This window comes from Falco biarmicus, chromosome 6 (genome assembly GCF_023638135.1).
Source record: "Falco biarmicus isolate bFalBia1 chromosome 6, bFalBia1.pri, whole genome shotgun sequence".
Lineage (NCBI taxonomy): Eukaryota > Metazoa > Chordata > Aves > Falconiformes > Falconidae > Falco > Falco biarmicus.
Genome location: NC_079293.1, coordinates 66,798,281 through 66,823,471, shown reverse-complemented (window position 1 = coordinate 66,823,471; position 25,191 = coordinate 66,798,281). Strand labels below are relative to the sequence as shown.

The 25,191-nt window shown below is 39.2% G+C and overlaps 1 protein-coding gene across 3 annotated transcripts in view; it reads right to left on the bottom strand.

Moving 5' to 3' along the window:
- The window catches only part of PDSS2 (decaprenyl diphosphate synthase subunit 2), a 120,141-nt gene that overhangs the window by 11,291 nt on the left and 83,659 nt on the right, over positions 1-25,191 (bottom strand). For all 3 annotated transcript variants that reach the window (XM_056343775.1, XM_056343776.1, XM_056343774.1), the window contains 4 exons: positions 15,728-15,802; positions 7,193-7,366; positions 5,611-5,742; positions 189-224 (listed from right to left, as the gene is read on the bottom strand). In XM_056343775.1, the coding sequence (XP_056199750.1) occupies positions 189-224; positions 5,611-5,742; positions 7,193-7,366; positions 15,728-15,802 (417 nt within the window). The remainder of the gene's footprint in view (positions 1-188; positions 225-5,610; positions 5,743-7,192; positions 7,367-15,727; positions 15,803-25,191) is intronic.

The window sequence follows — 25,191 nt, the reverse complement described above, 5'->3', positions numbered from 1 at the left end:
GTCAAAATACAGAATACACTGACAAATATTTAATTCAGTAAAGCAATTTTAGATGCTTTTCCATATACACATGCACAAACTGTAACATGATTTTAATAAGGAAGTTTCTCTAAACTGTCAAGAATATCCTTGAAAATATTACAAGAAACATTAAAAACATTAAGGAGATGTAAATATAATTTACTAACCTTCTTGTAGTCCATTATATTTCCTTTTCCTTGTGCCTTAAAGAGAAAGAGAGATTTTATATAAGACATTACATACTACAAAACTAGAGTTGCAAGAATAAAGAAGGCAACTGAAAAAGTGACTACTTTAAACATAAACTGACTTTCTTTAGGAATTTGATATGAAAAAAACTAAAATACAACATAAGTCTGTTTCAGATGAGAGCTGCAGATAATAAAAAGCCTAAAAATTACATTGAGTAAGACTTGTAGTTAAACATTTGTTGAATCCAAAATGTTTTGGTCTCAAGAAATGTTGCTGTTTGCATGAATTAATCTCTCCCATGAGACTCTGAAATAAGCTATATTTCATATCAGCAGTAACAGGATTTATTTTCTTAAAAGAGAACTCTCTGTGTACCTATAGTGATTTGCACACAAGTGATTCTAGGGCTCTCAAAAGGGGATGTCAGGACTACGTCAATGCTATTAGACCTAGGTTAGAGGTGCTTTTGGTTTAAAATTGTATTTAAGTATCAGCATCACCTTTAAGCAGCAGATACATATAACCAACCTGTAACTTCTAACACATTCAGAAAGAAGTATGGGTAAATTTTACATTTCTTCTGGCCCAGATGCGTGAAAGTACGTAGTCCAGCTTCCTCAGCTTTGTAACAGTATGTTGTAGAAGAGATGTCTATGTCTCTCTCACCCAGTGGCAGTGCTCTGCCAGACACAGAACATTCCTGCTTAACCACCCTGAAGCCCTTCCCTTAGGTCAGATCCAGCTGTATCATTATCACCTCATCCAACTCCAGCTCCTCTCTTTTCAGGCACACTGAGAAAAAAAAAAATAAAAAATCACGTATTTCTTTCCCTCTGGCCTCCACAAGGGAAGACCACAAACCTCAGGTCTTCTGGAATGCATCTCCTGAAAAGATCTACATCTTGGACCACTACCTCTCCATGTCCCCTATGGGGACTTCAGAGAGCAGCAGGCCAGCTGGCATAAGGCGAAGAGCTGAGGCTTGCACTGAAGAGGAACAGTGTGGCAAGCACAGCTTTGATGAGATGTTGCCGCGATGGCACAGATCTGGAAAATAATTTTTGTAAAGGAGGAAAAATAAAATAGAAAAAAGAACTGACAAGAGACTAAGCAAGCAGAGCAGGAAGAAAAACAGTAGATAACAAAACTGACTTCTCTGAAGGAGAAAGGGGACTGATCCACAAAATCTCTTTACTACTCTCTTTAAGCTTCTTAAGAGTCAGCTTTTCTGGAATGCATATTAAGAAAACAGCCTGATAGCATTTGGGAGTAGCAAAACCACTGCCAATAACTGCTTCCTTATTTGTGTATTCCCAGCTCTTTGATTTGCCAACTTTTATTCATACCGGTTGGATCTTACTGCTTCTTCAAAATATATCTAGCAGTTATATTGTATATCAGAACACACCAGAAATATGTTCTTTAACAAATGATTGCCTATACGCAGATTCACACCGCAGTGGAGAATTTGCCAACATGTTTGAGGAAGATGCTTTTTAGTCTTAGCGATGCCAGAAGAGGTGTGCTCAGCATGCCTCCTCCTGTGTCTAAGACACATTACAAACAGTAAGAATGTTTTCTCATGCTCTGTTCCTCTCAAGTATTCACGTCAGTGGCAGTTGTGCTTCTACAAGCAGCAGCCTTATCTGTTTCCTAAGCCGCCTTTACTACAACTGCACCTTTGTTTTTTTTTTCTTTCTTAGTAGTTCGGCTCTGAATTTCTGACCCTGATCTCAGACACACAGATCTTTTTTTTCCTTTTACATCAGACTTCTGCATCTGGTGTAGCTTCCTCAAAGGTATTAAGCCTGATTTGCAAAAGGTATGCACTCTTGTCAAACCGGTAACTTTCTAGGTCTCACTGCTTGGCTGGGGGGCTCAGCCTCTGAATGTCAGGGCTCTGAGCCCTCAAAGAAAAGCATCCACTTACTAGCATATTAGACCTATGAACAGACAACTCGGCTCAGCCTTCCTCCTGAACACCAAAGATCGCCATGTGCCAGCAGTGAGAGATGGTAATACCCTGACATTTTTCATTAACAAATGAGGTGGTGTGAAATCAACTCACCTTGCCAGGAAGAAGGATCCCTGAAGTTACTCAAAATGCATCAGCAGACCACAAGCGGACGGTTTAAAACAATGTTTTTGGAACATGTTTTCAGGATGTTTTCCAAGACTGACTTTGCTTTCTCAGATGAGATGGTCCCTTTTACATGTCTTAAAATCTATTCTTGAGAAATGCTTCACAAAGCATTTGATAAATGCTTTTCTTTCAGCCCTGCTCCTTCAGAGAATGCTCAGAAAGATATGGTGAAAGGCACATGGATTACCTTGGCCTATGAAATGGTTCTAGTTTCTGACTTTATCCTTTTTAAAATTATGAATGCTATGAGCTAAGATGGATTCTAGACCTGTTCTTGAGGGATTCTGCTGAATTTTCTCACTCAAACTTGGATCTTTTGTATCTCACTGCTTAGATGTTGGAGCCAGAATTTTTGCTCTTGTCTAGAGAGAGGTATCTGAAGTGGCTAAAAGTGACCAACTCTTCTCCCTTTCTCCCTCTTCTCCCTAGGAAATCCTACATCAGATAATCCTGGATTACCTGCCAAATTTTAAGAATACAAGGCTTTCCAAAAGCTCAGCGGGACTGCATTCAGCAGCTATCACAACACTTCATCTGAAGAAGAGCATTCAGGTATTTCTTAGTCTACTACAGTGTTTCATAGGAACCATTTAAGGTTGGGTGGTGGTTTGTGATTTGTTTTTTGGGGGAGTTTTGTTTGGTTTTTTGGGGGGTGTTGGTGTTTTGCAGGTTTTTTCCCCCAAACATTTCAGGACTCTACTTCAACCCATACTCCTTTTAAAACAGACACTTGACCAAACAGTTCAGTGAGCATTTTAGTTTTAAATGCACAAAGATAGAGGGTGTTGGTGGTGAAGTCAGTGAGAACAAGAGAGATGTGGGGCTTTACAGATAATTTGTGTGTGTGTCTATATATACGTACACATGTATATGCACACACACACACTTCTCTACACAGTTTTTTCTTCCTATGACAAGGCTTCCCCCTATACATTTCCCAAGTCCCTTTTAAGGCAGTCTCTACATTTCATCAAAATCAGAACCTACTCTTCTCAAAACACATATATTTAGCATTGATGCAACCTTCTGCACCTGGATGTCCGATGTGTTTTGCTTTTTCCAAATGAAGAGACAAGGGGGCTTTTAAAAGGTCTTCAGTTCAGCAGCAGAAAGGTGCACATAGCTATCACTCAAAGGCTACTTTGGGAACAGCAGCTGTATTTGGACCTCTGACAAGAGAACTGTGGTGAGACAATCACGCAAGTTCTGGGCACTCCACAGCAGTTCAGGCATCCTTCATGACCCCTCCAAAGACAGCTTTCATCTAAGATACGCATGACAGCCACTGAGTCCCAGCCACATGCTTTCTGAGCAGTATACCACTGTGGAGGCTACTAGGTGCAATGGGGCTCTCTACCTCCATTTCCTTGACCTCCAAGACCTTCCTGCAGGAGGAGGAAGCCGCCAAGGGGAGCTGCTGCCTTTAATCCATTGTATGGATGCTTATACGGGCAAATAATCAAAGGAGAAAGTGAGGTTACTTAGCAGTAATTAAAGGTTCATAACATGATTTCCATATGCCTCGTCATAAACTCAGCCGCTAAGAAAAATTCTACCTGACAGGGACTGAGTGTGCTGTGCGTTGCTTTCCCTATTGGAACCACAAAAATGACACTGCGCAAGAGGGTTGCTTATGAGCACACTCTTACAAGTACTGCCAACGTGAGCAAGCCTGGTTTGAATGCTTGGCCTACACAGAATGTCACATAGTGAATGTGAGGATGGATGACATCTCAAAGAGCCTGTAGTTAATGAAAAGTAATTTTCCTTCCTAAATCAGCACAAGCCAAGAAAGGCTCCTGGATGCGGTGTCCACTTTGCATTGAGCTGAAGTAGTAGTTAGTAAATACTTTTGCATAGTGCATGCCACTTCCCCATCCTCCGCCTTCAGAGAGAACTGCTCCGTTGCTTCTATAATGCCCATTTTTGGATTGAGAACTAGTAAGCAAACAGACGGTACTCCCGGCGCCCTGCAACCTCCTCTAGATTCTGCAGATGGGAAATTGTTTCAAAGCTTTTATTCACTGTGCTGTGGCAATACCATTATTCTCCAACTACAATCATCCAAATCCATTTATATTCAACTCGCATATGAGCCTTGTGATGAGATCGTAGAATTCCAAAATTCCTTGTCACACACTATAAACTACCAGCCCCTAATATCAAACTGACGAAAGGTTTGCTTCACTTTAAGATCCCCCAGCTCCACACCACTGTAATGTAGATTTTGCATATACTTCCCAAAATTTCACTGCTGAAGCAACTACACCTCTTTCTTGTGGTATGTGAAGGCTGCAACCTGGCCATCATGAACGCAGAACTAGGCAGAGGTTCAGACTCCACACCCTCTACTTGAGAATCCTGCTTTCAAAGCAGCAAGAAAAGAAGCCATCAGCAAGCACATCTTGAATGAATATGCTTGCACAGAGCTAGCTTCTTATTGAAGGCAGCGGACTTTCTATGCAAAAACTGCAGGAATTTCCAAATGGTAGCCATCACCGCTGTTTAGACAGACAAAACATGTCCAACTGATGCAGGAACTCAACAGAATGCTTAATTTTGGTACTTTTGGTGTTTTCCCCTCTTTCCCTCCCTGCTGTCTTCTACAGTTATCTATCTGTGTTTCAGCAACTGCCAGAAAGCCATTCATGGACCTGAATCTTGCTATGTTACATGGCACATAAAAAGGTCTACACCACAAAGCTATCTTATTCTTACTGCCTTCCTCATCTAAGGGTTAGAGGAAAAGAACTGCTGAATTAAGAGAACCAAGAATAAGGTTATCGGCCAGCTAAACCTCACAAATATTTTGTAGTGGTCAGGAAGCCAAGTCCCCCAGATCTTCCCACCCATCCAAAACTCTGCTTCCAGAGCCAAGTTGGCAGAAGAAAAAGTGTGCCTACCTTTCAGCCAGTGTAATGCAAAGATCTCTGCTTTAAGCTGCCAGTGGAAGTAGCTTTAAGCGAAGATGTGGGATTGCACAAGTAGTGCAGAGGAACAGACATATGCTCCACGCAAATGAATCTGCTTGTTACACTGACACACAGCAGTTTGACAGAGCTTAACTATCAGGTCCCTAGATTTCCCCCTCCTGAAAGCATGTAAGAGAGAGGTGTTAAGTATGGGAGAGCAGAGGTAACCTCCATGTTGCCTTGTCCACTGTTAGTTTCCAAGTTTCTTTCCGGATTGAAAGTATAGAAAGGAAGAGATACAAATGGCAAAACTAAGAAATTCTGAACAATGATTTAATTTACCTCTCTGATCTGTTTAATCCATGCTTCCCTTCCAAGGAATTCCTGATGGAGGACCACAGGTGCAGAATTCAAACTGAAGGACAAGGTGTCACTAGAACATTCTTTAATAAATGGCTGAAGGTCTGAATGTAGCTGAAAGAGAAAAACATCTTCCTTCAGTTCCCAGGAACAGTCTATACATTATCCACCCACTCACCAAATCAAGGTCCATATCCTGATTCTATACCTACTCACCACTTCCTGCTTTGACACTTGTACTTTGCTTGCACTTTTTCAAGTTTGGGGGAGGGATAGGAAGATGTTGAAAGCATTGCAGTGGCAGAAAGTTGTGGTAAAGAGAAGCATGTAGAGAATCTGCAAAGAAACGGGTAAAGGACAGCTTGCAGAGCTGGGCAAGTGATGGGACACAGCCAGGTAGGCAACTGTTGAGTGGCAGGAAGCAGAAAAAATATGAAGGAAAGAATGATCCAGTCTTTGATGGGAAGAATATCAGTTTTTAGTCTGTGAAGGGTAATACATTCTACTCTTCAGTACCCAAGGACGCTGACGCAATGTGACCCTCCTGACAAAGGAGATGTTACATAGCTAGGAGCTTTCTATGAAAATTATGCAATCCTTTATACACAACTATGTGTCAATGGTGAATGTATTAGTATTACAGCATACGCAAAATATTAAGGCTATAGTTTGCACTAGAAGCAATTTACTGGTAGATTTGTACCTTGTAATAGCATATAGTGGCATTTCTATGGCAGTAAAGCCGTACTTTACAAAACCACTTCCTTCTCCTGGAGGAACTAGAAACTGCCTAAGTAGATAGGAGGTCTGTCTCCCTGTCTCAAGCTGCATCTATACTTGCAAGTAGCACAAGACATTAGCAGCAAATCTTTAGGGCAAGACAAGACTGCCAGAGATCCAGGGTCCACATTGTGTGCATTTTCCTTTGGACTAACTTTAGCTGCAGACTGAAAGACTTCTAATGGAGGTCAGAGGCTTCATCTGGGAAATCCTACTGTTGCAGAGGTGTGGGCTGCTCCTGTCCAGCCCTGGTGACCTCCCTCCTTATCCTCCAGCTCCCCCTTTGGAAGTTACCTCCAGATTATTCAGAAGGGAACATATGCAGGTCCTTGAGACACTGCAGCTCATACATCAGCTTGTGTGCTGCTGCAGGCAGCTGAGCCTCTTGATACAAATCTCTGCGTGGTGGCAGCTGAGACCCAACACATACACATGCTTCCTCCTGCATCTCCTGCTGCTGGGACAGAGGCTTTGGGCAGAACGTAGGAGCAGAGAAGGTAAAGTTTTTTAAGCTGCTAAAGAAATACGCACCAGAGGGATGTTTACTGAGCCTTCAATAAAATAAGCTATGTTGCCAAACTGTGATTTTGCCAGTTCATAAGCACTGTTCATACTAGCAGTTTCTGCAAACAACTTCACACCAGGCAGCAGTTAAATCTCTCAACATCACTGACCTGCTGACAAAAGTCTACAGCGCAGTGGCAGCATATGACAGAGCTCAAGAACAACACATCTTACAAGTCCTTCTGTATTGAAGATCCCAGAACGAAAGGAAAAGGCGTACCTTATGACTCATAGACATGTGCTTTCCATACTGAAATGCCATGTCCTGAATCTCAGCGCTGTGCTTTGCTAGCTCCATTGCAGCCTGGCAGCTCTTTGCCAGCAAGGCACTATGTGACAGGTAAACCTGCTCCTTCCACGTAGATATGCCAATATCATCTGTAAGACAGTTCTCCTGAAAATGAAACAAAGGCTAACATGAAAACACCAAAACTGCAGCTGTGTCAGCTTGCAGAAGTTAACGTTATGGCACAGGACAACACAACACATGGTGAGCAACAGAACTCTAGGTGCCATGGTGCCAAATAAAGAAGAGCATGGGGATGAGTAGAGAAAAGTATCTGAATATATATACTGGCAGTTTCAAACAACAACATTTTCATTTTCTGCTCAAAAAGAACAATGCAAAATATGTGGATCAGTCAACAGATTCAATATAGATCCTTTTCTTAATGACTGTATCATTACACTAAACATTTAACAGACAACTACATTCCTCATGAGGGACTGGGAGGAAAAAGAAAAAAGACAAAACAAAAACCCAATCAAAAAACCCAGAGTACATCTCTGCACTTCAGCTCCTTATCAATTACCAAGAAAGAAACAACAATCCCAAACAAACTTGGAACATCCTTACAATTTCTGCTTTGTGGCCGAGAAAAAAACCAATTACAAAAGTTATTAAAAATCCTTACAGAACTGCACTGGAAAAATGAAGGGCTGTGATGGAGGACTTGTACCTCTTCTACTCCCATATTAAAGATGAGGAATGACAGAAAGTATTAAAAAGTAAATAAATAAAGCTGTGATTTAGAAATGTCAGGTATTAACTTTCCCAGGGGACTGACAGAGATCTCAGTGATGCCTCTAGTGAATTTTATCACCTTGACTGTAAGGTCAGCAATGCTCAGCGCGCTTCTCAGAATCCCTCATATCCAAAATACCAATTTGGAGTACTTCCCACAAAGTGTTTTAATTAACACAAATCCAAACTTTTCCCTCCAAACGCAACTTGACTGCAGCTCCTTTGGCTCACAAGGTGTTAATATGCCACTATTTTACTAATAGGTCTTCAAAGCTGGACACTACTTGTAATCCTTCTCACATACATGTTACCCTCACACCTTTAGGTGCTCTCTAAAGAGGGGGGGAAAAAAACCCAAACCAGAAAAGACCACAGTTGTTTTGCTTAGAAAACCCCCAAAATCAGTAACAAGAAGCTACAGAAAAAAATCCAAGCATATAAACAAAAAAGTTTGTAATTTCTCAGTTCAGCCAAATCTATAGTGTACACTAAGCCAAAAGGTATTCTTTAAAAGAGTAATATAAAAATCCTCTTATATAACAAGCCTTTTCCCTCAAAGTGACGTCAATTTAATTACTTAGAAACGAGCAAGAAGTAATTCTGTGTGACCCTATAGTTTTCTAGCAAGGTATTATCTGTCATGAAATCGGTAACAAATGAAATAGAATCCATCCGTTCAGCTCTAATTTTCCTCCCTTATGGATCTCACCCAGAAGTGCTGCGTTACAAGGGAGAGGATAATTTGAGACTAATGGAAAAAGTAGGAGAATTCTGCAATGCCAAGTAACACAGAGCTGTATCAAAATGCCTTTGCTTTCAGACATGCTATTAACTTATACAAGGAAAGTGAAGAACAGAGAAACCACATGTTTGCTATTATGCATATGATAACTTACAAAGTCAAGCCTAACTTTCCTCATGTTTCATTTTACTATAGTATTTTTGTTTTAATATCTTAATTCAGCCCAGAGCATGTGCAAATTCCCATGACTGGCAAAATGTCAAAATGAGCATTTAATTCAAGTACTTTCCTATATATCAAGTCTTTTTTCTTTTCCCCCACTCAGATATAGATCAATTTATTTTAAATTTAAATTCAGGAGCTCTTGGAAGACGCAACACAGTCTTTTCCTTAACCGACAATCTGCTCTGCGAAAAAACAGTATTTACTAAAATTTGCTGGATGATATTGAAAATTGGCAGTGATTTTTATAATTATTTGTTTTAAATCCAATCAAGGCAAAAATATTCTAGAAAGGTATCCTGAAACAATTTATTTAGTTAAAAAATCTTTCAGAAGACCTGTAAGTTGAAAATATGTGCTTGCTGGAACCTTTGGGCAGCAACAGAAAAGTGGACATCATCAAATATCATCTACAGGAACTGAAGAAGCTTAAACAGTCATTGCAACTTGATGTATAAAAGGAAATAAATTCTATGATTTGTTACAAAAATATATTCTTCTTAAACAAGTTTGAATTTCATCACAGGATTGTAAGTGGCACAACAATTTACTGTCTACTACGTGAACATTATGTAGGAGCTTCAAGCATCTAAAATGGACATCTAACTTCAAAAAAGTCAAAAATTTGAGACATATAAGATATGGTATTGTAGTCTTAAAAACATAGGTATTGTGAATCTTTGGGTTACAGAAAGAAGCCGGCTGTAAAAAGGCATTACGTCCATATGGATGTGCTTTAGCATATAAGCATGCAAGCCAAAGTATAGCTGATTTTAATCACAGAACATCTTATGACCGCATACCCCTAAAGCTTCTGCTGCTTAAGAAGCCAGAGGCAAACACAACCTTTCTTCAGCAAAGTTTTCCAACAACCCAAATGCCATTTTTTCCCAAGCTTAACTCTCACGTTAAATTGTCCATCATCCACACTGCATTCTTACAACACGGGTATGTATGACAAGACCTAAACACTATTTTAAAACATCAAGGGGAAAAATGAAACTAGTTCTAAATTGCAAAATCTGTGAAATCTGGCATCATGACAGCACTTACTACTTCTAGAGAAATTTTCACTTTCCGGTAAGCTTTGTTTTCTTTTGTGAGCAGTGGATATTTCAAAGGATAAATATAAGAGTGGACATTAGCTGGCCCAGAGGACTTCTAACAGCCTTTCATATAAAAGCCTTTTTAGGCTCAAATTAATTCTAGCTGTAGTTGACAGTGCTCAGACATTTGATTAGCTAATGTCGATGGAGTGGCCTCATTCACAAGTTCCGTCACCAGATCACAACCAACCCTGATGCTGTTTGGGTAGCAGAAGCTGGATGAAGAGAGCCCAACCCCTCCCCATCCCTAGAAGAAAGGAGCCAACTCCAGACATGGTTTGGATAATGTCAGCACGGGAGTACAGGGAAAATATCTGCATCCAGCTCTGCTGATCATAATTTCCTATGGGAAATTAAGAACAGCTGAGGGTGCTCCCATTTTACTCACTCCAAGGTCTCTTACTGATTTTTTCGTTAAGCTACTTCCATAATTTAAACTGGGTTTGAAACAATCATCTCAGGCAACGGGAAACAAAAAACTTTCAGAAAATGAAACCGCAGGACAAAATATGCAATCATAAACCCATAAGGAAGGGCAGCTCTCAGTGGTGGTAACAAGGATCCCCAGTACAAAAGTGGCACTTAACAGTAACTCAGTTTGATTTGTCACACCAAAGAAGATACTTATAAGCAGTTCAGCTGAAAACATAGTAAGGAAAGTATGAATGAACACTGCATCTTGAAAGTGCACAAAACCATTTGCAAAACCAGGAAGGAGCAGAAGTCAGAGACTTCTCAATGTAAAACTTCAGCTATAGTTTATAAGGGAGCCTTTATTTTGTTCCCATACCATGGCAGTTCTTTCTCAGCCATCTGTTGTTGCACAAAATGATTGAAATGCCTGAATCACATCAAACTTTAGTTGAGTTCTCAATGGGCAAATAATCCACAGAAACACTAAGAAATATTTTTAAACAGCATTTTAAAGTTTTAAATTAGGCAGTTCAAGAACTTCAATAAAATCCAGTGCAACTATGAATCTCTCTACCAGTAGCAAGACCCTACAAAACATCTTGCACATGGTTCACATAAGCTTTCAATAGATTTATTCCTGCTTGCTGAACATGACAGGGCATGTTTTATTGGTCTATTAATACACGTCTTCACTGCTTTTGGAGGAACAAGGGTGTCTGCAAATGGATCAATAAAGCATGCTACCAACTACCTAATACTTTTATCATGACACTAAAAAAAGCAACACACAATTTAAAAAAAAAAAGTTTGAAAATGTATATTAAATTCACTTATCTCTCCACATCTGTTACTTGTAAATCTCTCTGGAAAAGTTTAGTATTTAAAAGAACAAAAGCAGTAAACAAACAGCATTGGCCTTCTTTCTGGCAACGCTCCCCCTGCCCCTGACACATTTATGCATTCTTTTCACAGATGCTCTTTAGAAAAATTCAATATATTTTAACTTTCCCTTTTGTCTTGCAACAGAAACATTTAAAAAAAAAAAGTGAAAGCTCTGACTGACTGCTGCCCTGCTAAAAGGTGGTTTCTATGACTCAAAATACATTAGATCTATCTTCTGTGGTAACATTTGTAAGTGAACCCTTTACTTACAACATAGACTCACAGCAGTCCAGTTCATGGACATGTGCATATTCCAAAACATTCATTACTCTCCAAAGCAGGGCCGGTGACCAAACATCAAAGAAGAATGGGTACCACTTACCACACGTAGCCTGTACTTTGCAGGAAAATAAACTTATTTTCATTTAAAAAAACCCTACATTAGTCTAAAAACCCCTGAACCTGTTAATCCACTACATGGTACAATGAGTACTCGCCACTAATGTATTTCTTTTAAAACATGTTTTACATATTGGTTACACACAATTTTTACACAATTGCAGCAAAAATTTCAGAAATACCTAACAGCTCTTGTAGCCACCAGTGGAACATGTTGGAAGTGGTCTCGTCTTACATAACGGTCCCATTCTGACGCTAAAATGAGTTCTGATAATGCACACTTAGCATCAGCTTGATATTCTGGAGGTGAGGAAGACAACCCAGAAAAGCCATGAAAACAGTTTCCCATAACAGTCCCTAATACTTCAAGATTGCTAGAATGGTCTGGCAGGTGAAGCACACCAACACACTCAAGTCCTGCTCTCGAAGCTGCTGCCTGACCTTGAGCTTCCCTGTATCTCTCATCCCTGTTCAGTGAACTGACAGGGACATTAAAGCATTCTTCATTAATATTTGTTAAATGTTATGGGATATTAAGGCAGAAGGTTTCTAAAACTACAACAGTATTCTGTGAGTCAGCAAATATTTTAAAAGCCTTTGGTCTCCTAAAAGTAGGAAACAGAGACTCAGTGCAATGTTTTTACTGCTAAAAATAGATACCGCAATCATGACTGAAGGCCAGATTAGGCGATTTCCCTCTCTGCACTAAGGCACAAATTTTTACTCCCAAACTAGATCTAGATTTAGGAAAGCCAGGCAGGAACTGGGAAGAATGTCCTTCACTCACAGAATTTTGGGTTAAGAGGGGATTCAGCACACAAAGCTGCAAAGGTTTATCAGATCGTCCCTTTCTGCTCCAGCTTGCAGTCCAAAACACTAGCTTAATATTGCTAATGAAACGTCTTAAACCACAGCAGCTATTCAGTACTTTGAACGTGGGTGGCAGCTGTAACCTACAGGCTGTCTTTGCAACTGAAGCCTATACTTTGTAGTTTGGATTGTCACTTCAAATAAAGATGAGAAGTTAAATATTATCTTTATTTTCCTTGTTTCACACAGATCTAATGACTCACTATGCAGACAAGGTGAAGAATGACCAAACAATGCACTAAAAGGGGATGGCTGTAAGACTGCATGTGGTTTTACAGAGAAAAAAAAAAAGTGGTAATGAGAGCTATCAAATAATTACATCTATTCTATGTCTCCGGCAGTAAGTATGGTCAGTATTGTTAGGTCAACTGATTCTTTCAATTCTCCCGCTGTGTCATACAAATGAAGCAAACTGAAACAGGTGGGTTTTTTTGGGTAAACATGAACTTATGGTCTCAGAGGAGAAAGGTCAATTTTGCAGAGTTATTTTTGTAACTTTGTCTAACAACTAGGTAGACATCTAGCAAAGCTCAGAACAACTTGGTGCTAAATTAGTCTATGGTATTGAGGTGCTTTGTAATGACTGCATTAGAGATGTTTAACATACAAAGTACAGTCTTCCTGCCTCAAAAAGGAAAAAAAAAAATGAAAAGGCGAGAAGATACAGAACAACAATTGACCTAGTCTGTTTGGCAACCTCTGCTGAAGAGGATTTTCAGGACATGAATGGGTGACATGCAGAATAGAGCGAGACAAACAGCAGGAATATTTCCTACACAACAAGGAACCAAATTTCTCAGAAGACAAGAAAAAGAAAACATTAAAGTAGATCCTGCACTTGTTTGTTTTAGGTCTCATCAGAAGCTATGCACTACGCTATCACGTAAATTTCAGTATTTATTAAGCCACCATACTAATTATGTTTTGAGTTAACTGGGTTCCCCTTAGGAAGGGTATACTGTACTTTCAACTCTCCTTTAGACAAAAAAAAAAAGTCACTGAAACAAAGTAAGTCTTTGCTACTTGTAATTGGGCCAGGGAGGGGTAAACATCATGCAGCTGTGCTTAGTTTATCACACTTCTCTCGCAATCTACACATGTGGAGTGCTTCAGGAACTTAACAGAAAACAAACAGAAAAAGAGAGGCTAAGAAAAAGAATATTAAGACCTTCTGCAGCGGCAGGAACCCAAGAGAGTCTGCAACATTTCTCATTTACACAGAGGCTGTGGTTAAAATAAAATGCAGTTTCATTACCAAGATGAACTTGTAAAGCTTTACTTCTACACCTGGAAAAATAGATGTTTTTTAAAATACGATATATCTGGGATCTACTTGTATTTAGAAACCTGCCTGAACATGGAAAATAAAATTTTAAACACTACTTGCAAAAATCTCAAAGACATCATCTATTTTAACATAAAACCCTAAGCACAGTACCTGGGGACAACCTCGATGACTAAAGTCTGTTTATCCGCAGGTTAAACCCAGCAAGTGCAGGACTGCCAGGTTCCCAACATCACATTGCTGCCGTGCTTCCACCCAGGCCCCCTCCTGAGAGGTACCAACCAGAAGATACTCTGTGCACATCACCCCCTGTGCAGCTGTGCTGCCTGGCGAGCCTGTGGCCCCGGGTGTCCCCCAAGCTTGCCAGTACTGCTTCACTGCTAGAGGCTCTCACCTCCTCCTCCGAGGGATGACCTCAGCTCATTAGCGTCGTCGCTTCCCACCTAACTGGCTTCGATCAAAATGAGAGGGATAAGCTTAAACAAGGTTACTTTCAGCACCATGTCTTTGCTGCTGCAGAGCAGGAGGTGCAGACACTGACCAGTAGTCACCGGGTGCAGCAGCACCCTCCAGGACCCAGCCGCTGGCAGCTGACAGCACTCTGCTTGTCCACTGTGGTTTGGCTGGTGCAGAGGCATCAGGGCAGGTATCGACTCTAGCAGTAACCCATGAAATCAGGGCTTCCGCTAAGGTGTTAATTTTGCTGTATACTACAACATGGCAATAGTAAGCCAGAGGTGCAATCTAAATACACGACAAATATAAATGAATTCATATATTTCAGCAATCTTCAAGCCATTTCACCTACTGAACATGAAGATTCAGACCTCTGAGGCAAACTAGACACATGAGACAAGGTCACTATAAGTAAAACTACCTACCTCAGTGGATTTCAAGACAGATATTCACATATACAGACTGCTCATCAGCGAGTGAAAACTTCCTATCATAAAGCCTGTAGAGGTCATGGCAACTTCAAATTATCAACTTTTTGCATGTGTTAAGATACAGTCATTGCAAATGAAAGAAAGAACTCTTTCTTGCTCCAACACCCTGCCCGAGCAAGTCTACTTCAAGAAGTGTCTCTACAAGTTTCCTTAAACATTCTAGCAAAGACAAAAACACCTAGATCTAATTTGACCAATTTTCATTATAGTTCTTGCCAAACAAAAACAGTACATCCGTAATTGCCGTTGAAAAAATACAAGATTATTTGGTGTGAAATCAGCGCTGGCAGCCGCTGTCTTTGCCCATGCCGACTCCCACAATGTGTGCATGGTGACTGCTGGTGGAGAGTAATGCAGTGCTACACACCTACCGCTTCAGGACAAAACACGTGTACATATTATCAAAAGATGAACGCTCAGAAGAAAAAAATGACCCAATCCAAGTTTGGGATGAAGCATTTTGTAAACATCTTTGGGCTTGGAAATGAGAGATTTAAGATTAAAATATGAATGACGTTGACAACATTGTCACAAATACCTTTAACAGAACACTGACTGAAAACCCCTGGAAGTGTTTGGAAAGGCCACAGTAAGACATGTCTACAGCTCCCGGTAATGACACACGATATGGTTTTATTATGCACTCACAGAAATAAAATAGTCCCTCCTTGAGCATTTCTAGAAACTTCCAGAGTTCACAGGTGTCAGAATGATGTTACTGATGAAACACACTAGCACTGCAGCTAATTCTCTTCCTCCCTCTCCGTCCTCTTTTTAAACAGATGAGAAAGTCATCATATTTATTGTAGTCATATATTAATATCACCAAACTACTTGGGTACATAAAACCACTAAAATTCTTACCTCAGATGATTTTGAGTTTTCATAATATATACCTTGAACTAAGTCACCAATAGCACTTGAAATGAGTTCCACAACCTGTAAAAGAAAAGGAGAAGCAGCCTTACATCTTTAATTATCACCAAATTTATTAACAAAGCTACCACCAGATTTCCAGAGAGATAAACAGTCGTTTCCTTACAGAAAGCTAATTCAAAAGACTGCAGGATTTACTGGGATATATTCTGCACAAGCATGATCCTGTCTCTCTGCTAAAACCTCTACTACAGCAACTCTTCTATCAAAGTTTTAAGTTAATATAAATGAAAAACAAGACTCTACACCCCCCCCCCCCCCCCCCCAAAGTGTGAACTATGGAGTGTATTCTCACAAGGATGTTCACAGAACTAATAAATCCCACTTCATGAATATGAGACAGCACCTCATCTGGGCTTTGTTTTGTTTTGTTTTTTTCCTGCCAAGTAAATACTTCACAATACCTCTCATTGGGAGCTGTTAAAATTCTAATCTTCATGGCTAATACAGAAAAGTCAGAATCCATAGAAAGGTAACCTTTCAAATGTGATCATTTGGTATTCTGGTGCCCTGGGAATGCACTGTGGATGTATTTAGTGCATGGCCTGAGGCTCAGCTGTACCACATATACTGAAAGTCTGCAACACGGGAATGTTTAAATCAGATTTATCAATCTGTACTATCTTCAGGGTTCAGACTTTTTATTTTATTCAAGCGAAGCCTAAAAATCTGAACTTGATCCAGAATGTAAAACAAGCAGTCCATGGTCTCCCTGGAACTACTGTACAATTTAAAGTCGTGCACATGAACTGTCTTAATTGGAACAAAATACTCAGATTTATTGTAAAATTAAGTGCAGGCATTTCAAATAAGCACACCTTAAGGCTACCCCTTTAGTTGCTCACAAAGTTTTAATTTCTTGAATGTTTAATTTCCTATGCATATGAGTCTATATCTGATTCCTCTTTATGCTTCCTAAAATTGAATGTAGTTCTTATTGAGTTAAAAGATTTAGTTTCAATTTTTATCATACTTGTAACTGAAGACAAGTCAAATGATAAAACCCCTAACAGAAAGATATTTTAACATTTAGGCATACTTTATTTGATAATAAACCCCCCACATTTGTATGCTAGTTTTGAGTACTAGCAGAAAGGTTGTGTGTTTTCTTTTTTTTTTTTAAACACTGGTTCATATACATATTCATATACACAGAGCAAGCGCTAACTTTAGAAATGGTGCTGATTAAAAGTCATGTTTTTTCTTGCAATGCATATGGGTTAATTTGCAAGACCTATAAAAACAGCCAGAAAAAAAAAAAAAAGAAAAATCACATTACCCTTTAGGAAACTAGATACCAAAGAAATATTGTAGCAATATGAGCTGCAGAGGAACTGAAAGGACAATGATCCTACAGTGTTACCAGATGTGTTGAGTTATTTAAGTGGGGTACAGAGAAAATGAGGGTCATTTTTTTTGTGCCCCCCGCCCCCCACCTCCCCCCTACCCCCCCCCTTTTTTTAAAGGTATCAGATAAGCCTTATTCCCAAATCCAGGAGGACCGAGTATCGCCAATAGGTCTATGAAAGTCTGTAACTAAATGCCCAGGACCAGATTGTATTACAGTTTATACAAGCAACATCCCAAGATTCTTCTGATGGCTAGGACACATAATACAGATCAATCACTCACTAAAAAATGTTATGGTTTGTGAAATGGTCTGAGCTCAGAGACCTACACTGGTAATACGAAGAGGAATTTACAAAGACACTGAGTCCTACTCTAAATGTCAAAGTGATAGTATGAACTTTTAACAATGCAGCTGGCTCTGGATAACTAGACCTTTTCCTCTCTCGCCTGTAACTCTACACTGAGCAGGACCCTGTTTTGGGGTTTCTTTTTTCCATCTCTTCTCCCTCTTTTTAGTGCAACTCTACTCTCAAAGGCAATTTTAACTGACTTAAAACAATCTTGGTGAAACATTTGTGAACAATTGTACCTCTTCCTCTTATAGATTATAAAACATCTTAGGAGAATTACACATCCACGACTTAGAAGAATCAGTATATTAAGTACCATTAGGTCTTTAGTGACATATCGAACACTATATGTTAGTGAGAACTTAGTATTAATATTACTTCCCCTCTTTCCAAATATCTCCCTTTTTTAAAAATAATATTTTTCTAAGGTAAATGCAAGGCCATACAGATCACTACCAGGAATGAAATTCCAGTTTCAAGAGCACAATGGGATGCTTGCAAGAGGCTCTGCTACTTCATCAACCCTTAATCCGATCTATGAAAAGCATATGCTGCTTAATGTCAGTGGCCTGGGGTCCTGAGCACTGGGGAAAGCAATGAGAAACGAGGAAACCAGGTAATTTTTACTCTGCATCCCAAACTGACATACAGGAAGAAAAATTGTTACAGATTCAGTAGTATCCATGCTGTCAACGATACACTGACTTGTTCTTACGCAGCTACTTCTCATCAAAAAATTTGAAAGCAATCAACATCCTCTGTAAAATTGATTCCCTCCTGTTTTATATAAGGGAAAAACAGTGACAAAAGACTGATTTTCCCCCAAATCATGCAGCATGCCACTGGAAGAGCAGAAAACAGTATTCAGGTCGTCTCCATTCTCACTGGTGCCTGACCAGAGCCTTGCTCCACTTGTTGACATTTCTGAGAAGTCTGAAGAGCAGGGAAGGAAAATGAAAAATCAGGTGCTCCCAACTGCTTTTCTTCTCTTCCAATTTGAAGGTTGAGTTCCATTTTAAACAGATTCAAAAAGATGGGGAAAGGGAAGAAAGGATTGCCAGAATCACTGCTTGAAAACAGCACCGTCTCAAAGGAGACCAAAGGCAGCCTATTCATAAGCTCTCTTCCCACTACTTTTTTCCACTCTTCTACACACTTTTGAGAAGCCTAGTCCCTCTTAGGTACTCCAGATGAGCTGGAGTAACATCATACTGAGAGAAAACAAGCTTCTACTCTATTTTTCACTTTCCATTTTGCATCAGCATCTTCCAAAGCTTTGTGTTTTCTGCTCCCCCAGAGCATCCACATGGCTAGGAGCAGCCCAGGAGATGACCCATTACTTGCTGGTGACATGCACATGCAAATAATTCCACGCCCTTTAAATGCATGTTCTGCAACAGTTCTGCTGGTGTTTGGAGGTGGTTTGTTTCATTTTGGTTTTTTTTCATTTGCTTGTTTGGTTTTTGCTTGTTTGTTTTTCCTACGGCAGTATTACTTCATGACCTTTTGTAGTCATGTGATCTCTTCTGCTTCCAAAACGTCACACAAAGGCCATCAATTTAGGATGAACGTAAGGAAAAGAGATGGATGGAAGCTAAAATCTCTCCTACTATTTAGGCAGACTAAGTGTATAATACAATGTGATAACTCCCATTGATGCAGATAGGAAATAGTCCAGAAGATTGTGCTATGTTTCAATGCCAGAAGAGCGCTGTAGATTTGAAGATCAGAAATGTGGTGAAACTTAATTCGCCCTTTTCTGGTATAGTAACTTGTTTGTCAAAAACGCACAGCTTTAGCCCTTCAAGGTTCTTTAAACTCAATTTGAGTTTAGTTTCCCAAGCTCAGATTTTCTACATATTGATCGAAGAAATAAAACACAACAGTGGTCATTTTCTTAGTGGTTCCGAAAATTACTTTGGGACGTTCAACCAGCCACACACTGAATTTCCTCCCTCCTTTTCCTGAAATGAGACTGAGTCTTTCAGGCAGTTTACTGAAGACCCATCTATAAGTTAATTCAGGGTTCAGAATTCCCAAAGCACCCTGCATACATGATGACACAGAATAGGGCCACGTGTGCACTGTCACGGGTACCGCAGCCCAGTTCTTGGCTGCAGTTGACCGCCCTGGGAAATCCAGCTCTGTTGGTAAACACAGAGGTGTATTTTAATTAAAGTGACATTTTAAAGCTGCAAGGAAATCACAGAATATCAGACATTTTGGTAGAACACTTTCTTCAGAGTTAGAAGGTACGATTCAGACTCCTTCCAGCACAGAAAAAAGAATGGATTCTGGGTCCCACTCATCCTTCACGAGATTTCTAAACACCTTGGATGAAAAGAAGACATTGCTGCCATCAGTTTAGCAACTCAAGCACTTTGTTCCCTTTAGTTGTCTTTGAAATATTTTGTTTAAAGTTCACTGCAACATAACACTGCATATGTATTTTTTCCTGTTTTTCATTCTAGTTTTAAAAAAAAAAAAACAGGAACGAATTTGAGATCCATTCAATGTGTGGTGGTTTTATTTTAAATTCAGCAGCTGAAAAGGAATTGCTTACACAGACCACTATTTCAGAGTAATAACACAGTGTCTCTCCAGACTTTGCTAGGTATTTTCAAGGGGAAATCAGGGAAAGGATGAAGCTCCTGTGGGAAGACAGGAAGCAGCACTATGAAGAACACAGCAATGGATATCTTTGTTCCTCATCCTTCACAATTTCTATTCAACAAACTTCCTTAGCTTTGCCAGATTTCTTACTAGAGGGGCCAAAAGTAATTTCTTCCTTTTGTAAGTGTTGAAACAATATCCTTTCCACACACATCTGCTATGACAGACCCTACTCCTTGCTGCTGATGCATAGACTTGAAAACGTAGCAAGACTTCTCCATACAAATAAAAAAGAAAATTAAATAGTCAGGAAATGCTAAATATACAGACAAAAGTTCCTTCAACTTGCATTTGACATCCCTCCCCAAAGAAGCGTTAATCTTTGGAAATAGTTTCACACTTAAAAATTCCACAGAAAGTTCTTAAAATTAAATATTCTCTTGCATTTAACACAGAAACATTGTAACGCCAGGAAGGTAAAGACAAAACTCAGTAAACAGCTGAAACTGGATTTTGATTGTTCAATAATACCTTAAAAAAAAAAAAAAAAAGGGGGGAGCAAAAACTCCAACGAGTTTCAAGAACACTGGAATTCAATTTTCTTTCCTGGTAATCTCATCAAACATCATTAGTCATACAGGTAACTAAGTGTGCCAGCCTACAGAATTTTTCTTAATGTAATGGTTATTGAATCCTATTGGATTTACTATTTTAAATCATCTTGAGCTTTACTATTCTTTAGTATTCTTACTGTAAGAAGCTGTCCCTCGCCTAGTTGAAACACACAGAAAGGGCTCCTTAAGTGATTTGCTTCCTAGCAAGTTTTAAATGCTCTTGGAAAACACATTTATGGTTTTCTTCACCCTGTTAGTGATGAATTAGCAGCAAAATACAATGTGCAATGTAAACGCATCACTCAAACCCCATTACCTGATAAAAAGGTACTTCCTAGACATAAAAGACCTCTTCAAAATAATCAGCAGCAGTCAATCTGAATATTGTTATTATTGTCAAATACCTGTCTTAAGGTCAGTCTGCCTTGAGAATTTTCAAGTGTTGTTACCCTTTTTATGCTGATGCAACACTGTCTGCGGAAGGGGTTTTCAGTAGTATAAAGACTTCTAGCGCGTAATTCAGTAATTTTCCTTAATGATAACATAACCAACAGAAGAGATAGTGTTTTCCCTTCTCTACCTCCACATGGTACCTTACACAGTGTTATTAATAATCTTTGCAGATCCAATGCAGCTGATCCTTGCACTAAAGTACTCAACCAACTGTTCACGAGTGACTCGGATTAGAGAAGCATGTGATTTCTTCAGCTTGACCCTTTTGGATAGGGTAATTACATTACATATTTTTCTACTATATAAAACAGCGACCAAAGAAGGTATCATGACCACAGGGTTCTGTAGCTATAAAACCATCCTCATCAATAAATGACGCAGAAGAGCATGGCTGTAAAACACTGTTTCCAGTCACACTGGTGCAGACAAGCATTAAACTGGGCTAAGTTCACAAATGAAATGCAGATTAAACTCAATTAAAAAAAACCCTGATCAGCTCTGAATTGACAGAAATTATACCTGCAAGTGGTATTACTTATTTTGCATAGACTGTATCTGAATAAATGTGAATCAGAAGTAATATCATTTAGCATCTGACAGATGGAATCAACTAAACAAAGCTGCAGATTTTTGTTAAACTAACAAATCGGCAACCCACTGTACCAGCAGCAGTGGCAATCAGATTCTAGACTCCAAGTGAAATGCTGCTGAATTTCAAAACACTAATAGTAATGACCAGTTCCAGTCTGTCCAAAGACTCAATCTTCTTGCTAGCTAACCAGATATCAAATACCTGTGTTTTGTTTAAAAATACAATTATCTCACCTACATTACTGCTATAGTTCTATACATTATATACTGTATTATTGCACTGAAGCCACTCCAGATGTAAAGGCACTTTTACTAAAAATTTTACCCTGGGAAAGTTCATTTTAAAGTGGAGCTTCACAGCAGTGCAAAAAGCGGGGAGAATACATTATCTATCACCTGATTTACAAGACACATATTTTACCCTCTCCTAGCAGCACAATGTGTATAAACACCTGCTGGGAAGGAATGAAGAAGAAGGAGCCAAATTCTTCTCAGCAGTGACCACTGACAGGATGAGGCAATAGGCACAAACTAAAACATGAGATTCCATCTGGACACATGAAAACACTTTACTGTGAGGGTATCTAACAGCGGAACAGGTTGCCCAAAGGGGTTGTAAGGTCTCCATCTGTGGAGATATTTAAAAGCCATCTGGACACGGTCCTGGGCAACCTGCTCTAGCTGACCCTGCTTGAACGGGAGGTTTGGACTAGATGATCTCAAGAGGTCCCCTCCAACCTCAACCATTCCGTGATACCAGCAGCTGGTAGAGGAGGACGACCACAGCGATTTTGCATACTCACATCTACAGCACCAGTAATAACAATGTTTCTTGTCTTTGAAATAATAAAACCAAGGCTACAAAGCTGGTGCTTTTGTACTCTCTTAGGGAAAAGTTTACTGATTGTACTGGGAACAGATTTCCCTTTTACGAATAGTTAAGTTCTTGGGAGACTAAGAAAAGGCCAGGCAGACAAACCTTAGATTCTGATCACTATTGTTGACAGCTTTGAATTGCAACTGAATCATCATAAAAATCTATTTTCACTTTTTAATAGTGTATTCTCTGTTGAAGTTGTACTTCAGGTGGACAGCTGGCTATATACTAACCACTGTGACCTCCAGTCCTTCTGCAAAACTGTTTATTGACCACATTGGCATGAAAGTCCACCTCTAGAACCAAGTATGTCCTGAGATCCCACCCACCCAAAGATGGATGTTAACATGTATTAAGTCCTCACTCATGAAAAAATTAAAAAAAAAGAAAAGAAAAAGTCTATTTGAGATAATATTGTTAAGACAGGGTTTCACCAGAAACAGATTTGATTGCTTTTTATTCTACTACCACTCTCAATATGACTCTTATTATGTTTAAGAAACAGACTTTAAATAAAGCCAAGAAAACAGAACTTGTGATCTTCCACTGCTTCAGCTATAAAAAGAATGAAGCTGGCATCGCAAATATCACTTATGGAGGACATCACCTTCCACAACCTTATGAAAATTCATTTTCATTTTATAATGTGCGTATGAGCTAAAGCTATTTAGCAACGAAATCCCCCATGATGATTATTCATGGCTGCGAAAGAAAGAGCTGTAATGAACATCTCTGCTTTTAAGAAACCCGGACAGTGCCAATACCTATTCTAAGTAAGCGGCGAACGAAGCAGCAAACTGCTGGCTCTTTAGAGTCCTTTCTCACAGTGTGAATCTCATGGAGAATAAAACATCACATACCCACAAGTTTTCATTATTTCAATTTCTTAGAATAAATTCTGTTGTCTTTTGAGTATCTATTTCCTACAATTTCTGGCAGTGATCAACATCTTGGATACAGTTTCTTGTTAACACTTAAGGAAATACCAAATATAGCTACTTTTTAAGGTTTGCCTCAACTCTTTGAAAGGCAATTTCTTCTTTGAAAAGTGAGGGGGTTTGCCTTTAAAAAAAATATAATAAGAACCCTTCTTCCATAATTTTGCCTTAACATTCAATGAAACTGTTTTTATATATATATATATATATATACACACACACACACACAATATGCACGTATGTATCTCAAAGCCTGCAAATACTTTTGACTCCTAAGCCATGTGTCCTCAGCACCACACAAGTGCCAATTCAGCGTCATACATTAAGGGAACAAATAACAGAGGGACAGACGCTGCTACCCCAACTATCCAGGACACATTTCCCAGGTATAGTGATTATCTTGAGATCTTGAATGACCTTTGTCCTTCCTCTCAACAAAATAAGCTTTTCCTTCAATTCCTTCAAATTTATTTTCACTTCTTCACTGATGCTCAACAGACATCTCTGAAAAGCCCTCTCTCATGTACAGACACATATTAGAGTTTTCCAGACTATCTTGTTAATTAGAAAGAGACAAACTAGTTATATCAGAAAAAGAACTACTTAACCACATGTTAGAAGTAGCTGTGTGTCTACCTCTGAGAAGGACAATATTTATGTGGAATAATGACAGGCATTCAATTCAGAAACTCAAGCAGTAAACATTGACTTTGGTCTGCTAGGCAGACCAAAGCAGAAAGATGTGTCCAGTTGCTGCTATGAGGAAGGTGTATTCAGATGCTAGTTGGGGAAGTTGTTACTGAGACGATACAGAGGCAAGAACATTAAGCAGACTTTGTGCAAATCCGTATGAAAATCCTTAGCAGTCTATTGAAAATACATCAGAACTGAGTAGATAACTTTTTCCCGAGACTGTTACTTGCTCAGGCAATGCAGCATTGAGGCAGCATCTAAAACACAATTCTGTTCTCACCAGCGCCACGCCTTGATGCTTTCAAAATATTCTTGCAGTGTATTTTTGGGAAAAAGCTTCAATCTCAGACTTGATTCACAGTGATACCTATGACTATGTATTTTGGTATCTGTCTCAGTCTCAGTCCTTCCATGTTCTGCAGCAGTCATTCTGCTACAAGGCACTGCAGTGGTTTTAAGTCATACATGTCCATAAGGAAAGTGGCAGAAATAACTTTTTTCTTTTCTTCCTCCTTTTTAAAAAAACTTTTTTCATGCAGAAATGGGAGGACAGAAAAAAAAGACTGAAATCTAAACACCTAGTAGCACTATAGCCAAGAACCACAAAAAAAATAAACTCTTTCAATACAGACCTATACTAACCCAGTGGAGTCTAGCTTTGGGGAAGTTTAACATAAGCATTAGCTTTAAAAAAAGTACAGGTGCAAAAGGCCACTAAGGTAAAGGATAGTCCTATTTGAGGAATACACTGATTAGGAATCAAAGCAAAGTTAAACGGTTATAATCTCAAAACTGACAATCACCGCAACGCAACAGAACTCTTACAGATCAAAAAGGAGCCTGTTTCTAACATATTACCACAATTACAGATTAAGTCTAACTTTTAGAATTTCAATTTAATAAGTTCATAAAG